At 43.0% G+C, this 15,605-nt stretch overlaps 1 protein-coding gene across 1 annotated transcript; it reads right to left on the bottom strand.

Annotated features, from left to right (window-relative positions):
* Nucleotides 1-7,716: 7,716 nt before the first annotated feature.
* Nucleotides 7,717-11,288, bottom strand: LOC127764442 (transcription factor bHLH95-like). The gene is made up of 3 exons (XM_052289323.1): nt 10,923-11,288; nt 10,386-10,856; nt 7,717-8,090 (listed from the first exon to the last, which is right to left on the bottom strand). The coding sequence occupies exons 1-3, from the start codon at nt 11,286-11,288 to the stop codon at nt 7,992-7,994; spliced, it is 936 nt and encodes a 311-aa protein (XP_052145283.1). The 3' UTR covers nt 7,717-7,991.
* Between the last annotated feature and the right edge of the window lie 4,317 nt (nt 11,289-15,605).

Below are 15,605 nucleotides of genomic sequence, written 5' to 3'. Positions count from 1 at the left end.
TCTTCACAGGGGAATATCTAGTTTCTGCATCTAAGAGCCGACGACTTAAATAGAATACAACTCTTTCTTTTCCTTCAAGCTCCTGAATCAGGACTGAGCCAATTGACTTTTCACCGGCCGACAGATATAATCTAAAAGGTATTCCTTTCTGTGGAGGAATCAAAACTGGAGGAGAGCTAAGATATTCCTTAATACTATCCAAAGCCTTCTGTTGCTCTGCCCCCCAAGTAAACTGTTGATCGGCTTTCAATCTTAACAATGGTGTAAAAGGCTCTAACCTACCAAATAAATTTGAAATAAACCTTCTAACAAAATTTATCTTGCCGATCATTTCTTGTAATTCTGTCTTGTTCTCCGGAGGCTGAATCTTCTTGATCGCATTAACACTCCTTTGAGCCACCTCGATCCCCCTCTCATGAACAAGAAATCCCAAACACTGGCCAGCCGATACACCAAAAGCACACTTTGTCGGGTTCATCTTCAGGCCATATTTCCTGGTTCTCTCAAAAACCTTTCTTAAATCGGCTATGTGGTCTTCTATTTCTTTAGACTTAACAACCACATCATCAATATAGACTTCAACCAACCAGCCGATCAAATCATGATATATATAATTCATAGCTCTTTGGTATGTGAGCCAAACCAAGTATATCAAATCATGAGCCAAACCAAGTACATCAAGGATCTACTCAAGAGGTTTGGCTTGGAGGATGCGAAGCCCATCAAGACACCTATGGCAACCAATGCACATCTCGTTCCATGATAGGTAGCATGCTTTACCTTACCGCATCTAGGCCGGATATCATGTTTAGTGTTTGCATTTGTGCACGGTTTCAAGCCACTCCTAAGGAGTGTCACTTAGTGGCCGTGAAAAGGATTCTAAGATATTTAAAGCATTCCTCAACTATTGGCTTGTGTTACCCAAAAGGTGCTAAGTTTAAGCTTGTTGGCTATTCCGATTCGGATTATGCCGGTTGCAAAGTGGATAGAAAGAGCACATCCGGTAGTTGCCAAATGCTTGGTAGATCCCTTGTGTCATGGTCATCCAAGAAACAAAACTCCGTAGCCCTCTCTACCGCCGAGGCGGAATATGTTTCTGCGGGTAGTTGTTGTGCCCAATTGCTTTGGATGAAACAAACCTTGTTGGACTATAGCATATCCTTCACCAAAACCCCACTCCTATGTGACAATGATAGTACCATAAAGATAGCCAATAACTCGGTCCAACATTCTAGAACCAAGCATATTGACATTCGCCACCACTTCCTAAGAGACCATGTTGCCAAGAGTGACATAGTCATTAGCCACATAAGAACCGAGGACCAACTAGCCGACATCTTTACCAAGCCTCTTGATGAAACCCGCTTTTGCAAATTGAGGAATGAATTAAATGTCATAGATTTCTCAAATGTGGCTTGACATTGTGCACCATGGTTGCTTCTTTTGCATTGTGTATATTTGCTCTCATTTGCTCTTATGCTTTGGACTTATTGCCATTTGGTTCTTCTTTGCGAAAATGGAGCATGTCACATTAAGGGGGAGTTTTGCACTCTTGCATATGCTCTACTTCCTTTTATATGTGAGCAAATCAACTACAAGTGCTAGTAGTGCTTTCAAAATGCCCAAGTCAACATAAGTCAAAACTTTTGCAAAATAAATGTAATTTGAAAACTATCTCTTGGAAAATGTTTCAAAAGGTTCCTATATGTTTTTCAAGCCTCACATTGCAAGAAAAATGATTTTTGAATGAAAATGCCCTTTTGGCCCTCTATTGAAGAAACTAGATTCTTAGTTTTGGCCAAAATGAGATTTATCCCCAAAATGAGATTGAGAAGGAATTTGAGAAAAGTTTCAAAACAAAGTTGGTAGAGAAGAAGATTTGAAATGTTTTTGGTATTCAAACCTATTTCAAAAATTAAATATTTCAAAAGTGGTTTGAAAATCAAATTCGCCCAAAAACACCTATAGACCATAAAAGGTCACCTCCTAGCACTTAAGTGAGTTTAGTTGCAAATCATCATAATCTTCAAATATTATGGATGGTTAGCAATATTTAAACTCACATATTTCAAAAATTGCTCCAAAAATCAATTTTTTTTTGAATTTTATTGTGTGGGGGTAGCCGAACTGTGCAAGGGCTGTGCACAGTCGGCTGGGGGCCAGGCGGTCTGACCGGCGCTATATGCGTGGTCTGACCGGCCTGGTGGAGGCGGTCTGACCGGCCACTAGGGCCCGGTCTGACCGGCCGCACCTTGGCGGTCTGACCGGCCGCATATGGCCGGTCTGACCGGCCTGGGATGGTGGGCCCAGGACTTTGTTCTTTCTTCCTCCTTTCTTCTCCAGCCAACCCAACCTCATCCCCATTCAGTTCTCTTCTTCCCCAACTCGAAAAAACTCATCCTCTCTCCTATCCCAAACCCTAGCCACTCCCCTCCACCAAATCCATCCGGTTCAACCGTTAAAATCACTCCGGTTACACCATAAGTGATTCTCCTCCGCTTCCTCTCTCCATTCCATGGATTGATTTGTGTTTTGATTGAGTTTTTGATCCATGGCATGGAACCCTAGGTGAAGGAAGAGGTGTTCTTCGTTTTGCACCAATAGAGGGTAGTTTCTTGGTGTGATTCAACTCCTTCAACCGGTAAATCACTCTCCCTCTTGTGCATTGCTCTCAAATCGATCTATTTCAACCTAGGGTTATGGGTAGTTGTTCCAATCTTAATGAAATAGCCCTTCACCTTGATATCCATGCTCAAATCATGTGCAATCTTGATGTAGCAAATTCTTTTTTAGAGTCATTTGTGTGATGGTTTAAGGGGGTTGTTTTTGCTCCTGTCAGTGGCGGCCTGACTGCCGCCTTGCCATCGATCTGACCGGCTATGGTACTCAGTCTGACCGCCCCTGACAGCAGCATACAACTTCCTTCCGCCTAACCTAGTGTCTTCTAAAATCGTTGCTCATATATCCCTTGTTCCTTGTTTCTCAGCTATGCCTCCCCGCACTCGCCATGGTTGTCGTGAGCCCACGCCCGATCCCGTCAGTGAGAATGAGGAATCAAGCGGAGATGAGTATGTTCAAAGTGAGGACGAAAATATGGAAAATGTTGAGGGGGATGAGGTGGAAGTAAGTGGTGATGACAATGGCAGTGATGGTGGTGATGTCAATGGCAGTGGCGATGGTGAGGATGATGAGGCAAGTGATGATGGGAGTCCTCTTGATCCCACCATCCATTTTGTGCTCAATTTGAGGAATGCCCAGCAATACACTATCCTTCGTCATCATGATCAATTCCGGAGGCCTAATGATTGCAATGATCCAAGATTCCATACACGGTTCCAAAAATCCGTGTATGAGCAAGTATATGCCAACAAAGCCTTCGCCGAACACAAGTGGATTTCTTGGAGGCACATTGGTGAGACACCGGAGTTTGTGGATTTGCAAGAGATGTTCCGGGCCGTTGGGATTGATAGGATTGTCACCATGAAGCAACCCTTTGATGAAGATCTCATCCGGCAATTTTATGCCACCGTGTGGGTGTCCGGCGATTGTGATGCTATGAAGTGGATGTCGAGGACCCTTCGGTGCTCTATCAACCGCCGTGAATTCAAGGAGCTCTTGCACATTCGCTTCAACAACGGGGATGACCTCCATGATGAGCACAACCACAACCCCTTCACGATTGATCACTTTTCTCAGTTTTATGAAGAAGGGGGAAGGCACACATATGGAAAGGTGGCGGGTTTGAGGGCTATCCCAAGTGTAATCAACCGCATAGTGAGGGCCACCATTCTCCCAAGATGTGGCAACAATGATGACATACGCGGCGTTGCATGGCATGTCATTGATGCCATCATGGATGATCGTCGGTTTGATGTCATCAACCTTATGATGAAGGAGATAGCCATTTCCAAGGGGACTATTGAACAAGGAGTTTACTATGCCCCCTACATAATGAGGTTGATTCAATGCAAGTTGGGACAAATTGGTAACAACTTAAAAGAACACAAAGAGTACAAGCCTCGTCTCCAACTCTCCACTCCTAGAGCTCCTCGTGTGCGCCAACCAACGTTTGATCAAGGCGCAAGCTCAAGTGCAGCCCCGCCTCCTCCTCATGGGTATGATCCAAGTGCCTTCTTCCATCCACAATATGCCTACTTTGGAATGCAACCCAATGAATACTTAAACCCGGTACTTGGGGCTATTAACACCCTAAGTGAAAGCATCCAACGCTTGTCTACCGGGCATGAAGCATTGCATGAGGATGTTCGTGGCTTGTGCACCGATGTTGGCAACTTGAATACTTCGGTGGGAAGGTTGCAAACTAGAGTGGGTGTCTTGGATTCTCGAGTCCAAATGTTGGAGAGCACCCATGCTTTTGTATATCATCTCCGCCGTGATGCTCCTCATCCTTCCTCTTCGGTGCGTCCTCCTTCTCCTCCTCAAGAATGAAGACCATTACTCTATATTGTGTGTTCTTTATCATTTTGTTGAACTCTATATCATTTGGACCCTTCGTGGTCTTGTAATAGCCTATGTTTATTTGTGAGCCCTTTTTAGGATGATTTGTGACTTATGTGTTTTGAATGGTTAAGTGATGTGAACTTGTGCGATGATGGATGGTGTATGTGATATTGATATATATGTGACCATATTATGCTCATGGATGAACATTTCTTGAAGTTCACATTGAAATATTGCTTATGTGTTTGTGACATGTTGAAATGTGAAATTGAAATGTGCATTGGCTCCATATTTGCTAGTTGTGATTGTTATGCACATGTTTAGGGGGAGCTTTTGATTGTCATTGCAATATATGTCCATGTGCTCTATGTTTGATTATATATATTTGTGGTGTTTGTCATCAATTACCAAAAAGGGGGAGATTGAAGCATCTAGGCCCCCGGTGTTAATTTTGGTAATTAATGACAAGCGCTAATTGTGGACTAACCGTTCTTTTGAGCTATATCTTTAAGTTAGGTTCACATTATGTGTGCGCATGGATGTCTACCTATGGATTAAAAATTGACGGCACAAAGCTAAAGGAAGAGAAGACGGTAAACTTGTGTTTTCATTTGAAATTGATCGAGGCGTTGGGCGATCAAAATTGTGCTAGTTTATTTATAGCTTTGCCATACTATTAAGAGGGGTAATGACCTAAGAGATGATTTTAAATTGCCACATTAGATCATTATGCATTTAGACTTGTGCTCGCTTTTAGACTCTCCCCATATTTCAAGTTGTGCGTTCTCTGTGTGGCCTTGCCAGGACCGGTCTGACCGCTGGCCGAGTGCTGGTCTGACCGGCCGGCGTCGCCGGTCTGACCGCCATGTCTGGGCCGGTCTGACCGCTGCATCAACGCCGGTCTGACCGGTGTGTGTTGGCCGGCCTCACCGGCCGGCCATATGGCCGGGATGGCATGCTCTGGGATGGCCGATCCCGAGCCGTCGGAGCCGTATTCAGTCAGACCGAGCTGATGGCGGTCTGACCGAGCCGAGGCCGGTCTGACCGCCCACCCCATGTCGGTCTGACCGGCCTAGGCAGTGGGGCCTAATGACAGCCCTACAACGGCTAGAAAACTAGCCGTTGTAGAGTAGCACGGTCTGACCAGCAACATACCTCCGGTCAGACCGGCAGAGCACTGAGTTGGGGGATTTCGCCCCCAACGGCTAGTTTTGGTTGGTGGGAGTATAAATACTCCCCCTCCAGTAGCAAGGGGACTCTCTTGGCACCCAATTCAATTGTATACACCCCTTGCACCTCTCTCACACCCACTTGAGTTTTGTGTTCATCCATCTAGTGTGTTAGAGGGTTATTTAGCCAAGAGTCAAGTGCATTGCTTCCATTTGTAGAGCTAGTGTGGCACTTAATTGAGCATCTCCACGTCAGGTCATTGCTTGTTACTCTTGGAGGTTGCCGCCTCCTAGACGGCTTGTGGAGGAGTTGCCGGTGACCTCTCTGAGAAGATTATGGAGGAGGCCCGGTGCCGGTTTGTGAGTGGTTTGGAGTTCACCACCTTCGGAGTGAAGGAAGAACTACCCTAGTGATCGAGGCTTGGGTAGTCCTCTCCGTGGGCCGGCTCCCGCCTTGCCCACCCCTTGACGAAGGGGGCGTGCGGTGGCTTCGTGGTTGAGCGGTGGAGTTGGGCTCGCCTCAACGGGGAGTAGGAAACTAGCGAGTTTCCGAACCTCGGTGAAAAATCTCTTGTCTCCTTGTCTCATTTAGTTGTTGCATTTACATTTGTGCAATTTACATTTCTAGAGACATACTAGAGATCATTTCACCCTAGGATTGCTAAACTAGACTTAGGAAGTGTGATTTACTTTCCTAGTGATATACTTGAGCCACTTTCACCCTAGGATTGCAAAACATAACTTAGTTGCTTAGTTAGTCTTGTCCCTCACCGAGCGTAGCAACTTAGGTTAGTTTTGATTAGGTGTAATTTAATTTTAAATCGCCTATTCACCCCCCCTCCTCTAGTCGACATCTCGATCCTACAATCTCCCCGAGCGTCATCGCCTCCGACAGAGCTCGTCGTAGCCACTCCGAGCCGCTTCTTCCTAGGTCGCCGCCTCCGCCTCCCTACATCGAGAGACAGAGGGGAGAGTAGAGATCGAGAAAGGAACATCACCTTCTCCATGCGCCGAGATTGGATAGATCGAGAAAGGAAGAGAGAAAAAAAGGAGGAAGGTTGACTAAAAGATGGTCCCACATTTTTTATATATACTTTTTGCTGATTGGACTGCCATCTCAGTTACACGTAGGCCAAAACCGCCTAAAATATAAAAAAGGTGTAAATTGAACGGTTTTAATAGTTAGGGGGTGTTGGATACCCGGTTTTAGAGTTTGGGGGCGAATTTTAGACAATGACAAGAGTTGAGGGGTGTAAAATGGACTTATCCCATTTTTAAAGTGCCTCTATAAAGTGTCTCTACACTATAAAACTTCTGATCTTAGAAGCAAGTTGCAAAACGCCTCTACAAAAGTGCCACTATATGAGGTTATATGAGGTTTTTGTAGTAGTGCATGTAGAAAAAAATAGTCATTGCAGTATTTGGTTTATATGTAGTTCATGGTAGTAATCACCTATGCCCTATAGAAGGATGATAAACTAGTTAATTTATTTATTTGTACTCTCAAATAATTATCATATATTTAAGTATCATAAAAATAATTATGCATAGATATGATTATAATTGCATGTACGTCCATGCACACGTTTGGGTATCACAGGCACATATAACTATAAGTAGGTTGTGGATGAATCGTGTGGGTGTCCTCTGTTGGAAGAGAAATAATCCCGATAATTATGGTTATATGCTAGTCAGCATGAGCTTAAGAACCATGCTTGCGTAACTAGAGTAAAGGTGGTTCATCTATATGTAAACGTCAATTAAAAGAGTAGTCCACTATACAATTTTTATTATATTAACTAGCACACGCATGCTATATTTTTAATCTCGATCAAATTTTTAGTTGGTTCCATAGCCCACAGTGCCACCTAGCTAGCTAGCTATGCCTATGGACCATGCCACGGGTTAGCTCATAATTATTGACAGTAATAATCAACCGTGCTGATAACAAGTCATCAGTATAGCAGGATGATATATGCAATTCCACTACTTTATTTTATAATAGTTAATTAATTTATTTGTACTCTCATAATTATCCGAAATCATTTATCTATATATTCAGCCACATTCAACATGGAGAAGAAGACACCCTTAATTATTAGAATCGATAAATAAAATGATATCAACGACGGCAGAGCATGAACTGCCGAAATGTTTCACCAAAAACTTAAAAGACAATCCCTACGGTGCCTTGTTACAACACAATATTCTGATACTTAATTTGCAAATCAAGACAAACGGTTCACTGCAAACGCGACACGCACCACATGAAGCTAAGTCTGATGTATTATAACGCTCAAATTAACTGAGAGTTAACAGCTCAAATCCCCTTTTGCTAGTTGCACCATGACGATGATCATATCACTCGCTGTGGAGCCATACCATTATCTCCGAGACAGCCAGTTGGTAGATCTCTTCAGCCGTCGCAGTGTCCATGAACATACCACGCTCTCTGTCCACCTGTACATATATATAGAACAGGCCAGTAGATCGATGCACTTGTTAGGATTCAAGAATTGCAATGTAAAATAAGGATATCAAATTCAGCTGCTTTTCACTACTTTTCCAGGAATTTTAAGCTGGCTAATATTTTAAGTTGAACATGTAAAACTAAGCGTAACCATCCAACAAAACAAAACAGAAAACACGATTAAAAAAGTAAAGGGAATTAGCTAGATTGCGTTTTGAACGAACTGTGTAAATCATACCCCATGCTTCGTACTCCCTCTTTTGTTTACCATAAAAGAAAGCCATTATGTTTTGGTTCGAGATTTTTTCACTGGTTTAAATGGTGTTACCAAGTGATAAGTACTCCTAGCCATTCCTATTATAGCAAGTTTTATATATAAGGTGTTTTTTCAATAATTCGACTATTAAATATCATTTTTTTTCTCTTAAATAGGAATAAAATGGCTCGATGGTACATTGCACAAGCCATAATTGTTTCTGGTTACTAAACCATTACGAGGGCGGTATACACCATCAAAATAGCTAGCCAGAACAAGTTATCGCATGATAAGTTCTAACTCCCACTAGAGGATGGTACATATACGCACTATGTAGACAACAACTAACATCATACATGCGCACCGCACGACAAAGCTGGTTTGTACGGATTATATTCATTAATTGTGTCTAGACCGTTACGCACTAGTGGTGCTCCCTCTGGTTTCATTTTAATTGATGTTTTAGACAATGACACGGTCAATAAAATATATGTTTGACTTTATTTTTCTATTATAATATATACAATAAATAAAGAAAAAATTGGAACCATGCTATTATAATTTTGCAAAATTTAAGTGTTTTGCCATAAATAAATGTATGTTTACTTTTATTATAGTGTTTTGAAAGACCAATCTATATATGTTGTTCTAGTTTCTTTATATAAGTATTTTTAAAGTTACTGATGGTCAAAGTTATAAAAGTTTGACCATAACCTTGTTCAAAACGTTAATTAAAATGAAACCGGAGAGAGTATATGCTATTGAATAGATTGCACGATAAGTTCTAACTCCGATAAGAGAATACTCTATACAAAGATACATAGGACACTGCAATTAAGGTTGGACGAACGCTCCACGACAAAGCAAATTTTGTACCGGCTCTGTTAATTAATTATGGTTAGACCATTACGCGCTAGTGGTGTACGCTAGAGTAGCTAGAATAAGTCCTAGTACGACAAAGTTCTAACTCTCACAAGAGGATGATCCATACAAAGATGCGCACCACATGACACCACACAACAAAGCAAGTTTTTATGGGCTCTATACTTTAGTTAAGGTGATATGCTTTATTGAAGATGTTAGCAAATGTTCCGGAAATCCACCAATCACATGAGGATGGTCCCTACAAAGGTACACGACAATTCCACACATACTTAAGGTGATATGTTTTATTGAAGATGTTAGCAAATGTTCTGAAAATCCACCAATTGCATGACAATGGTCCCTACAAAGGTACGTGAAAATTCCACACGTATTTAAGGTGATATGCTTTATTGAATATGTTAGCAAATGTTCCGGAAATGTACCAATCGCATGAGGATGGTCCCTACAAAGGTACGCGAAAATTCCACACGTACTTAAGGTGATATACTTTATTGAATATGTTAGCGAATGTTCCAGAAATATACCAATCACATGAGGATGGTCCCTACAAAGGTACGCGTGCACCACGACAAAACTAAGATATATATCCAATACATATCTATACTACTTAAAATGTTAACAGGGTTCACCAAACCGTTTTGGGTAAGGTTACCGCCACCCCACGGTTTTGTGAAAACCGTGTGATTACCGCAAGCTATACCATGGTTTTAAAAACTGAGAAGGTTACCGCACGTGATAACCGCGATATCTGCACGGTTTTGTAAATCCTGAATGTTAGTAGTGGTGGTGTCTATTCTCACACCACCCATACCACTAACATCTGGTCGCACATTCTATACTATTACATCACTTTTCAAAAAGCCCTCTTCCATTTCGCTATTTCATCCCCCCAAATTTCAAAATCACATATATACTTGTTTAATAAGAAAAATCAGAGTATTTCTTAGACTAAATATGTGATGATTAATCGATTTAATAAGCTAGAAACTCAATTTTGTTTTCCGTTGCAACGCCCGGGCCGTAGGCTAGTGTCTCAAAGAAATTCTATTTTTCCTACCGTTGCAAGTTTTTTGAAAACTAAACATGTTTGGACCAAAAAAAAAAAAAAGCGCCCGAAAAAACAGGAGGGGAGAGGAATACTCACGCTGGTGTGGATGGTGAACAGGGACCGGGACTGGTCGGACGCGATCTGCGCCGTGACGACGTCGATGGAGTGCCTCTCCAGCACGTCCACGATCATGGTGAGCACGCCGGGGCGCCTCGCCACGGACACGTTGATGAAGGCCTGGTCGCCGCCGCACAGGTTCAGCACCACGCTCGGCCCTGACCACACCATCAACGTCCCCGGCGCAGGCTCTGGCCCCGCGGTGACCGCGGCGGCATCAGGTGGCGGCACCGCCGGCGCGGGCGGCATGACGGCGGCGGTGTCGTCGGCGGCGGCGGGGGGTGGCGGTGGCGGTGGCGCGGACGAGGAGGAGGACCCGCCGAGGCCGAGGCGTGCGCACCGCGCGGCGAGGCTGTCCCTCTCCCTCTTGCGGCGCTCCAGGTCGGCCACCGTCTCCTCCAGGCTCCTGATGAAGCTGATGGCCTCCCCGACGATGGTCGCCTTGTCCGCCTGAAACATCATCTCATCCATCACGTCGCCGCATTGACGATCGATGTAGCTACTGCGAGTTTAAACCTTGTTGGTGAGGCTGGGGACGAGGTCGCGCAGGTCGGTGAACATGTTCTTGATCTTCCTCCGCCGCTCGCGCTCGGCGAAGATGTGCATCCTCTCGCGGCTGCGCCCGCCGCCGCCGCCGCCGCCCTGGTTGTTAGGAGCATTCGTGCTGCTGGCCGCCGGCGGCGTCGCCGTGGTCTTACCTTTGGCGTCGACGTTCCCGGTCCCGGCGACGACGCCCTTACCCTTGTCGGCACTGGCGGCGATCGCCGGAAGCAGCAGCTGGTTGTTGCCGGACTCGCCGGTGCCCTCCTTGTTGTCGCCGTCGCCGGAGCCCATGGAGGCAGCAGCCGGGGGTGCGTTGCTGCTCGTGCCCTCTTGCGCCATGGACGACGCAAAAGGCTCTTGGACTTGTGGAGGCTTTGATGTCGAAAATGCGTTTTGGGAGGGAGAGTCGGAGAGATATGAGTCCCCTAACCTCACTACTTATGCTCTTGTTAGTTGCTACCATGACAAAATTACAAAAGGTTCTTTTTTTAGGTGATTTTGTTTCTCTTTATAAGATGCATCCAAAGCTAAAAAAACATTTTCTAGAGAGGAGAAAAGGGTGTAACGTCTGGTTCAAGCTATAATGTTGGCAGATCAATGGGATTCACAGCTTTGCTAAGGCAGAGTTTAGATCCAAACTTCTTCTTCAAACTTCCAACTTTTCCATCACATCAAAACTTTCCTACACACATAAACTTTCAACTTTTCCGTCACATCGTTCCAATTTCAACTAAACTTCCAATTTTGGCGTGAACTTAACACACCCTGATTCGGTCAGAAATTGAATTATTGCAAGAATAACATTTACTGAATGATGCATGAACACCAGTCTGATTGACCAGTGAATAGATAACACAATGCATCAATAAGTATTACTACATACTTATTATATACCACCTTTTCATATATGCAAACTGATATTCTGGCCCTTGTTTTCTAACTGACTGAGTGATTGATGATTAGAGCAACATGTTATCTATATAAGGAAGAAATGCAGCAGTAATTAATAAACTTACCTTTTGGAAAAGTAATTAAGTAGCTAGGTGGCGTGTATGTACTAACATATTCATATTTATTTCCAGCATTATCTGAACTATGAACACTTTGAGCAACAACCTGCAACTGCAAGATTACAAACTCAGTTTGTAGTTTACTAGCCAGCTGAACTAGGAACACTTCATGAACTCGATCCAGCTATTTATCAGTTACTTTCTTTTTTTCTAAATGTCACCAAACTTCAGTTTGGAGTGTTTCACCGAGCAGCAGAAAATAAAAAGGGTCTTGCAAGCCAAGCACAGCTCATGCATTTGGCTTGGGGCATAACTGATAGATTAAAAGCTGGGTTTGCATCTGCCGTTTCGATGCAGAAAGCTATATATACCTGGAGAGGCTTATAGCTGAAGCTCATGAGGTCCAAGCAAGACGAAGTTAATTAATATTAAAAGGAACTTTATATCAGCGGCTTGTGTTAGCTGTCTGGCCAGCCAAGTGTCATTCTGTAAATTAGAGGACAAATTTTCTTGCATTTGGGCATAATTCTTCAGGCCTTTGAACAAACGATGATATCACATTCTCACCTTTTGCATTTGATCAGTTGGAAAGGTGAGTTTTTGAGGGCTGCTTGGTTCGATGTCACAAGTTGCATCATCATCATGTCACACCTCAGATAAGTTTGATCAAGTTTGTTGCCTATTTGGTTTGTTCTTCATTTTGTGACAAGATTTCTTTTTCAAGATATAGCTCCCACGTATAAATGACACAGAAAAGTGTGCGAAGTTTGCTTCATAGTAGCTAAAGTGTGGCTCCAAAATTTGCTAGCCAGACATTTTCAAGTGATCATAGCTTATGCAAAATGAGCACGTCAACCAATTAGCCCACTTCGCTGTTCTATTTTTCTTAGGGCAATGCGCAATGGGTTTTCTCTGCCGTCAGTAATACTATGCCACATTGAATTTTGCCCGACCATTAAGAGAGAGAAAACATCGATACATTTTGTTGTTGAATCAGACCTAGCAACGATGGTTATAGACGGTGATTTCAACATCGATTTTGCTATATATTTATCGATAATTTTTTATTAATTTTTTTTCAAATGTAAATATATAATTGTAGTACAGTTACATTGTAACTTACATGTAACTATAATATAACTTGTATGTAAGTTTTACATAATTTTGAATCGTTAAATTTGTTTCAAGATTTATACAAGCTGGAAAGAAAAAATCACAATGGCTGAACGGGTAAGGTGATTTGACCTGACGACCTCCACTTTGTAAAAATATCGTGTTACCGCGGGGATTATTGAAAGTTATGTAGAGGTTGTATCGTAGTTACACGCAAGTTACGATGTAATTACACTATATGATTATAAATATTTATTTCAACATTTTAGCGATTGAGTCTTCTATTTTCAAGGCATGCTAATTTGATATGCCTCCCTCCTAAAAAAAGACGAAATACATACATTGCGACAGACAACTCATCGTACATCGATCATATCTCATATGCTGTCTCTAGATAACATGGAAAAAAAATGACATAAGATGGTGTCTCGAAGATTGAACATGCCCTTAGGAAGATTACATACGCAGGTTTGATCATCTGAATTAGGAATAAGTTAATTTTCATCTTTAGACCGAAATATCAGATACAACATGTCATTCAACTATCAATCAAAACGGGTGCTATGACAATATAAAGCAGGATATTTGACGTACGGCTCCGGCCAAGGATCAAACTCACGCCAAGTATGAACACAACACACATGCAGATTTGAATCAAACGCACGAGATTTCGACGACAAACGCCGGCGACGACGCACGTCGATCTTTTTAGCTTTCTGTATTAATGCAACACGCACACAACCAAATGAGTGGTATATATATGGTTTTAGAAGCCCAGCTGATCGATGCACTGCCGGCCTAAATGCTTTCGCCGATCGAGTCTCATGCAAATTACGCATGATCTCCCATGACCAGGACTCCACTTCCTTCCTATATATCCGCACGCAAGAAGCTATCAACTCGATCCCATGCACACCAGGCACAACGTGAACATATCACGTTCCCAGCTACGCATATGCATGAGCTCTCATGCAACTACGTACGCTAAACATATGACTTTATGAAACTAAGTAAGATACCATACAATCCTATACAACAAGATTAATTAGTTCTAACAATATTTGTACTAGCAAGCACCGGCCGGGCACCGGCATGCACGCGGCACTGTCGTGAGCTGAGCTCTCTCTGCAGGCATCCGGTCCATGTCCAATGGTCCTGCAGGCCGTCTCCGGCCGACCTCCAAGGTATCCGCACATCCATGACACAAGGAAGCAAATGAACATGTTGATAAGGTGTTGACAAGACCGAGATCGATCGACTCTAGAGCACGTTAACGGTTAGAGCAATTTTACGGTCATTGAGGAGGTACCATGAGATACCATTTTTTCTATTATAAATTTGGTACCTCTTGGTACTTAGGTACTATTTACCTCATCATGGTACATCCTCAAGAACCGTAGAATTGCTCTAACGGTTATCGATCACCGGCAGCGTACGTGCATGGTCCCGTTGGACATGATCGAGAGGGCGGAAGTTGTGACCATCGGGCCGCCATCGGCGTCGTTGTCGTCTCGTCCAAGCCGGTGGAGCAGCAACGGAAGAAGTAGCCAGCGGCCGAGGAGAAGGTGTGTACATGCACGGAGGAGAAGGTGTGTACATGCACGGTGGCCGTGGCCCGTGGAGAAAAAAAGCCACCAGCCACCGTACGTGTACGGGGTACTGCTATTGCGCGCGATCCCCCCGCACTCCCCTCCCCCTATATCCGATGAGCAATTTTATGGTTCTTAAGGAGGTACCATGAGGTATCATTTTTTCTATTGTAAATTTTTGTACCTCATGGTATCTCCTCAAGAACAGTAGAATTGTTCATATCCGGTTCCTCCTCTTCTCCCCTTTCCTCCTCCCCTTCTTCTCTTCCTACTACAGTACACCACACAAAAATTTTAAAAAAACAAAAGTTAGAAAAATGTATGTATAGAAATACTATATATAAATAATTTGAATTGGGTATGTAAACTTTTGACTTATAAACTTTGGATCTATAAACTTTAGGGGTATAAATTTTAGAGGTATAGAAATACTATATATAGAAAATATTTGAATTCAAATTCAAATTTGAATTAGATATAATTTAAATTTAAATTTAAAACGGGTATATAAACTTTTCACTTATAAACTTTAGGTCTATAAACTTTAGATGTATAGAAATACTATATATAAAAAAATATTTGAATTCAAATTCAAATTTGAATCGCATGTATAAACTTTTGACTTATAAACTTTTGGTCTCTAAACTTTAGACGTGTAAACTTAAGGTGTATAAACTTTAAGTGCATAAATTTACTAAAAAAGGAAAGTAATGCGGTGCCAAAAAGAAAACCAGGTGGAGGGAGGGACGGGGAGCCGATCGCTAGCCGAACGCCTGGGCGATCGATCGCTCATTAGAGTTTCCGACGTGTACGTCCACTAGCACTGCGTCTCTCCCTCTCCTCCTCGTTATAGATGGCCATAAGACCCGCCCGACACGGCCTGGCCCACGCACAGGGGAGGCACGGCCCAAGGCAATCGGGCTGGCACGGCACGGTTAGCACTT

The sequence above is a fragment of the Oryza glaberrima genome, chromosome 2, assembly GCF_000147395.1.
Source record: "Oryza glaberrima chromosome 2, OglaRS2, whole genome shotgun sequence".
Taxonomy (NCBI): Eukaryota; Viridiplantae; Streptophyta; class Magnoliopsida; order Poales; family Poaceae; genus Oryza; species Oryza glaberrima.
The sequence above is the reverse complement of the archived record's forward strand: the minus strand, read 5'-3'. Positions and strand labels throughout refer to the sequence as shown.

Excerpts from the sequence above, each read along its gene's own strand:
- LOC127764442 (XM_052289323.1), bottom strand. The coding sequence starts at position 11,288 with ATGGCGCAAGAGGGCACGAGCAGCAACGCACCCCCGGCTGCTGCCTCC. Across the intron at positions 10,857-10,922 it reads TCCCCAGCCTCACCAACAAG|GCGGACAAGGCGACCATCGT; the intron begins GTTTAAACTCGC and ends ATGATGTTTCAG. Across the intron at positions 8,091-10,385 it reads TGTTCACCATCCACACCAGC|GTGGACAGAGAGCGTGGTAT; the intron begins GTGAGTATTCCT and ends ATATATGTACAG.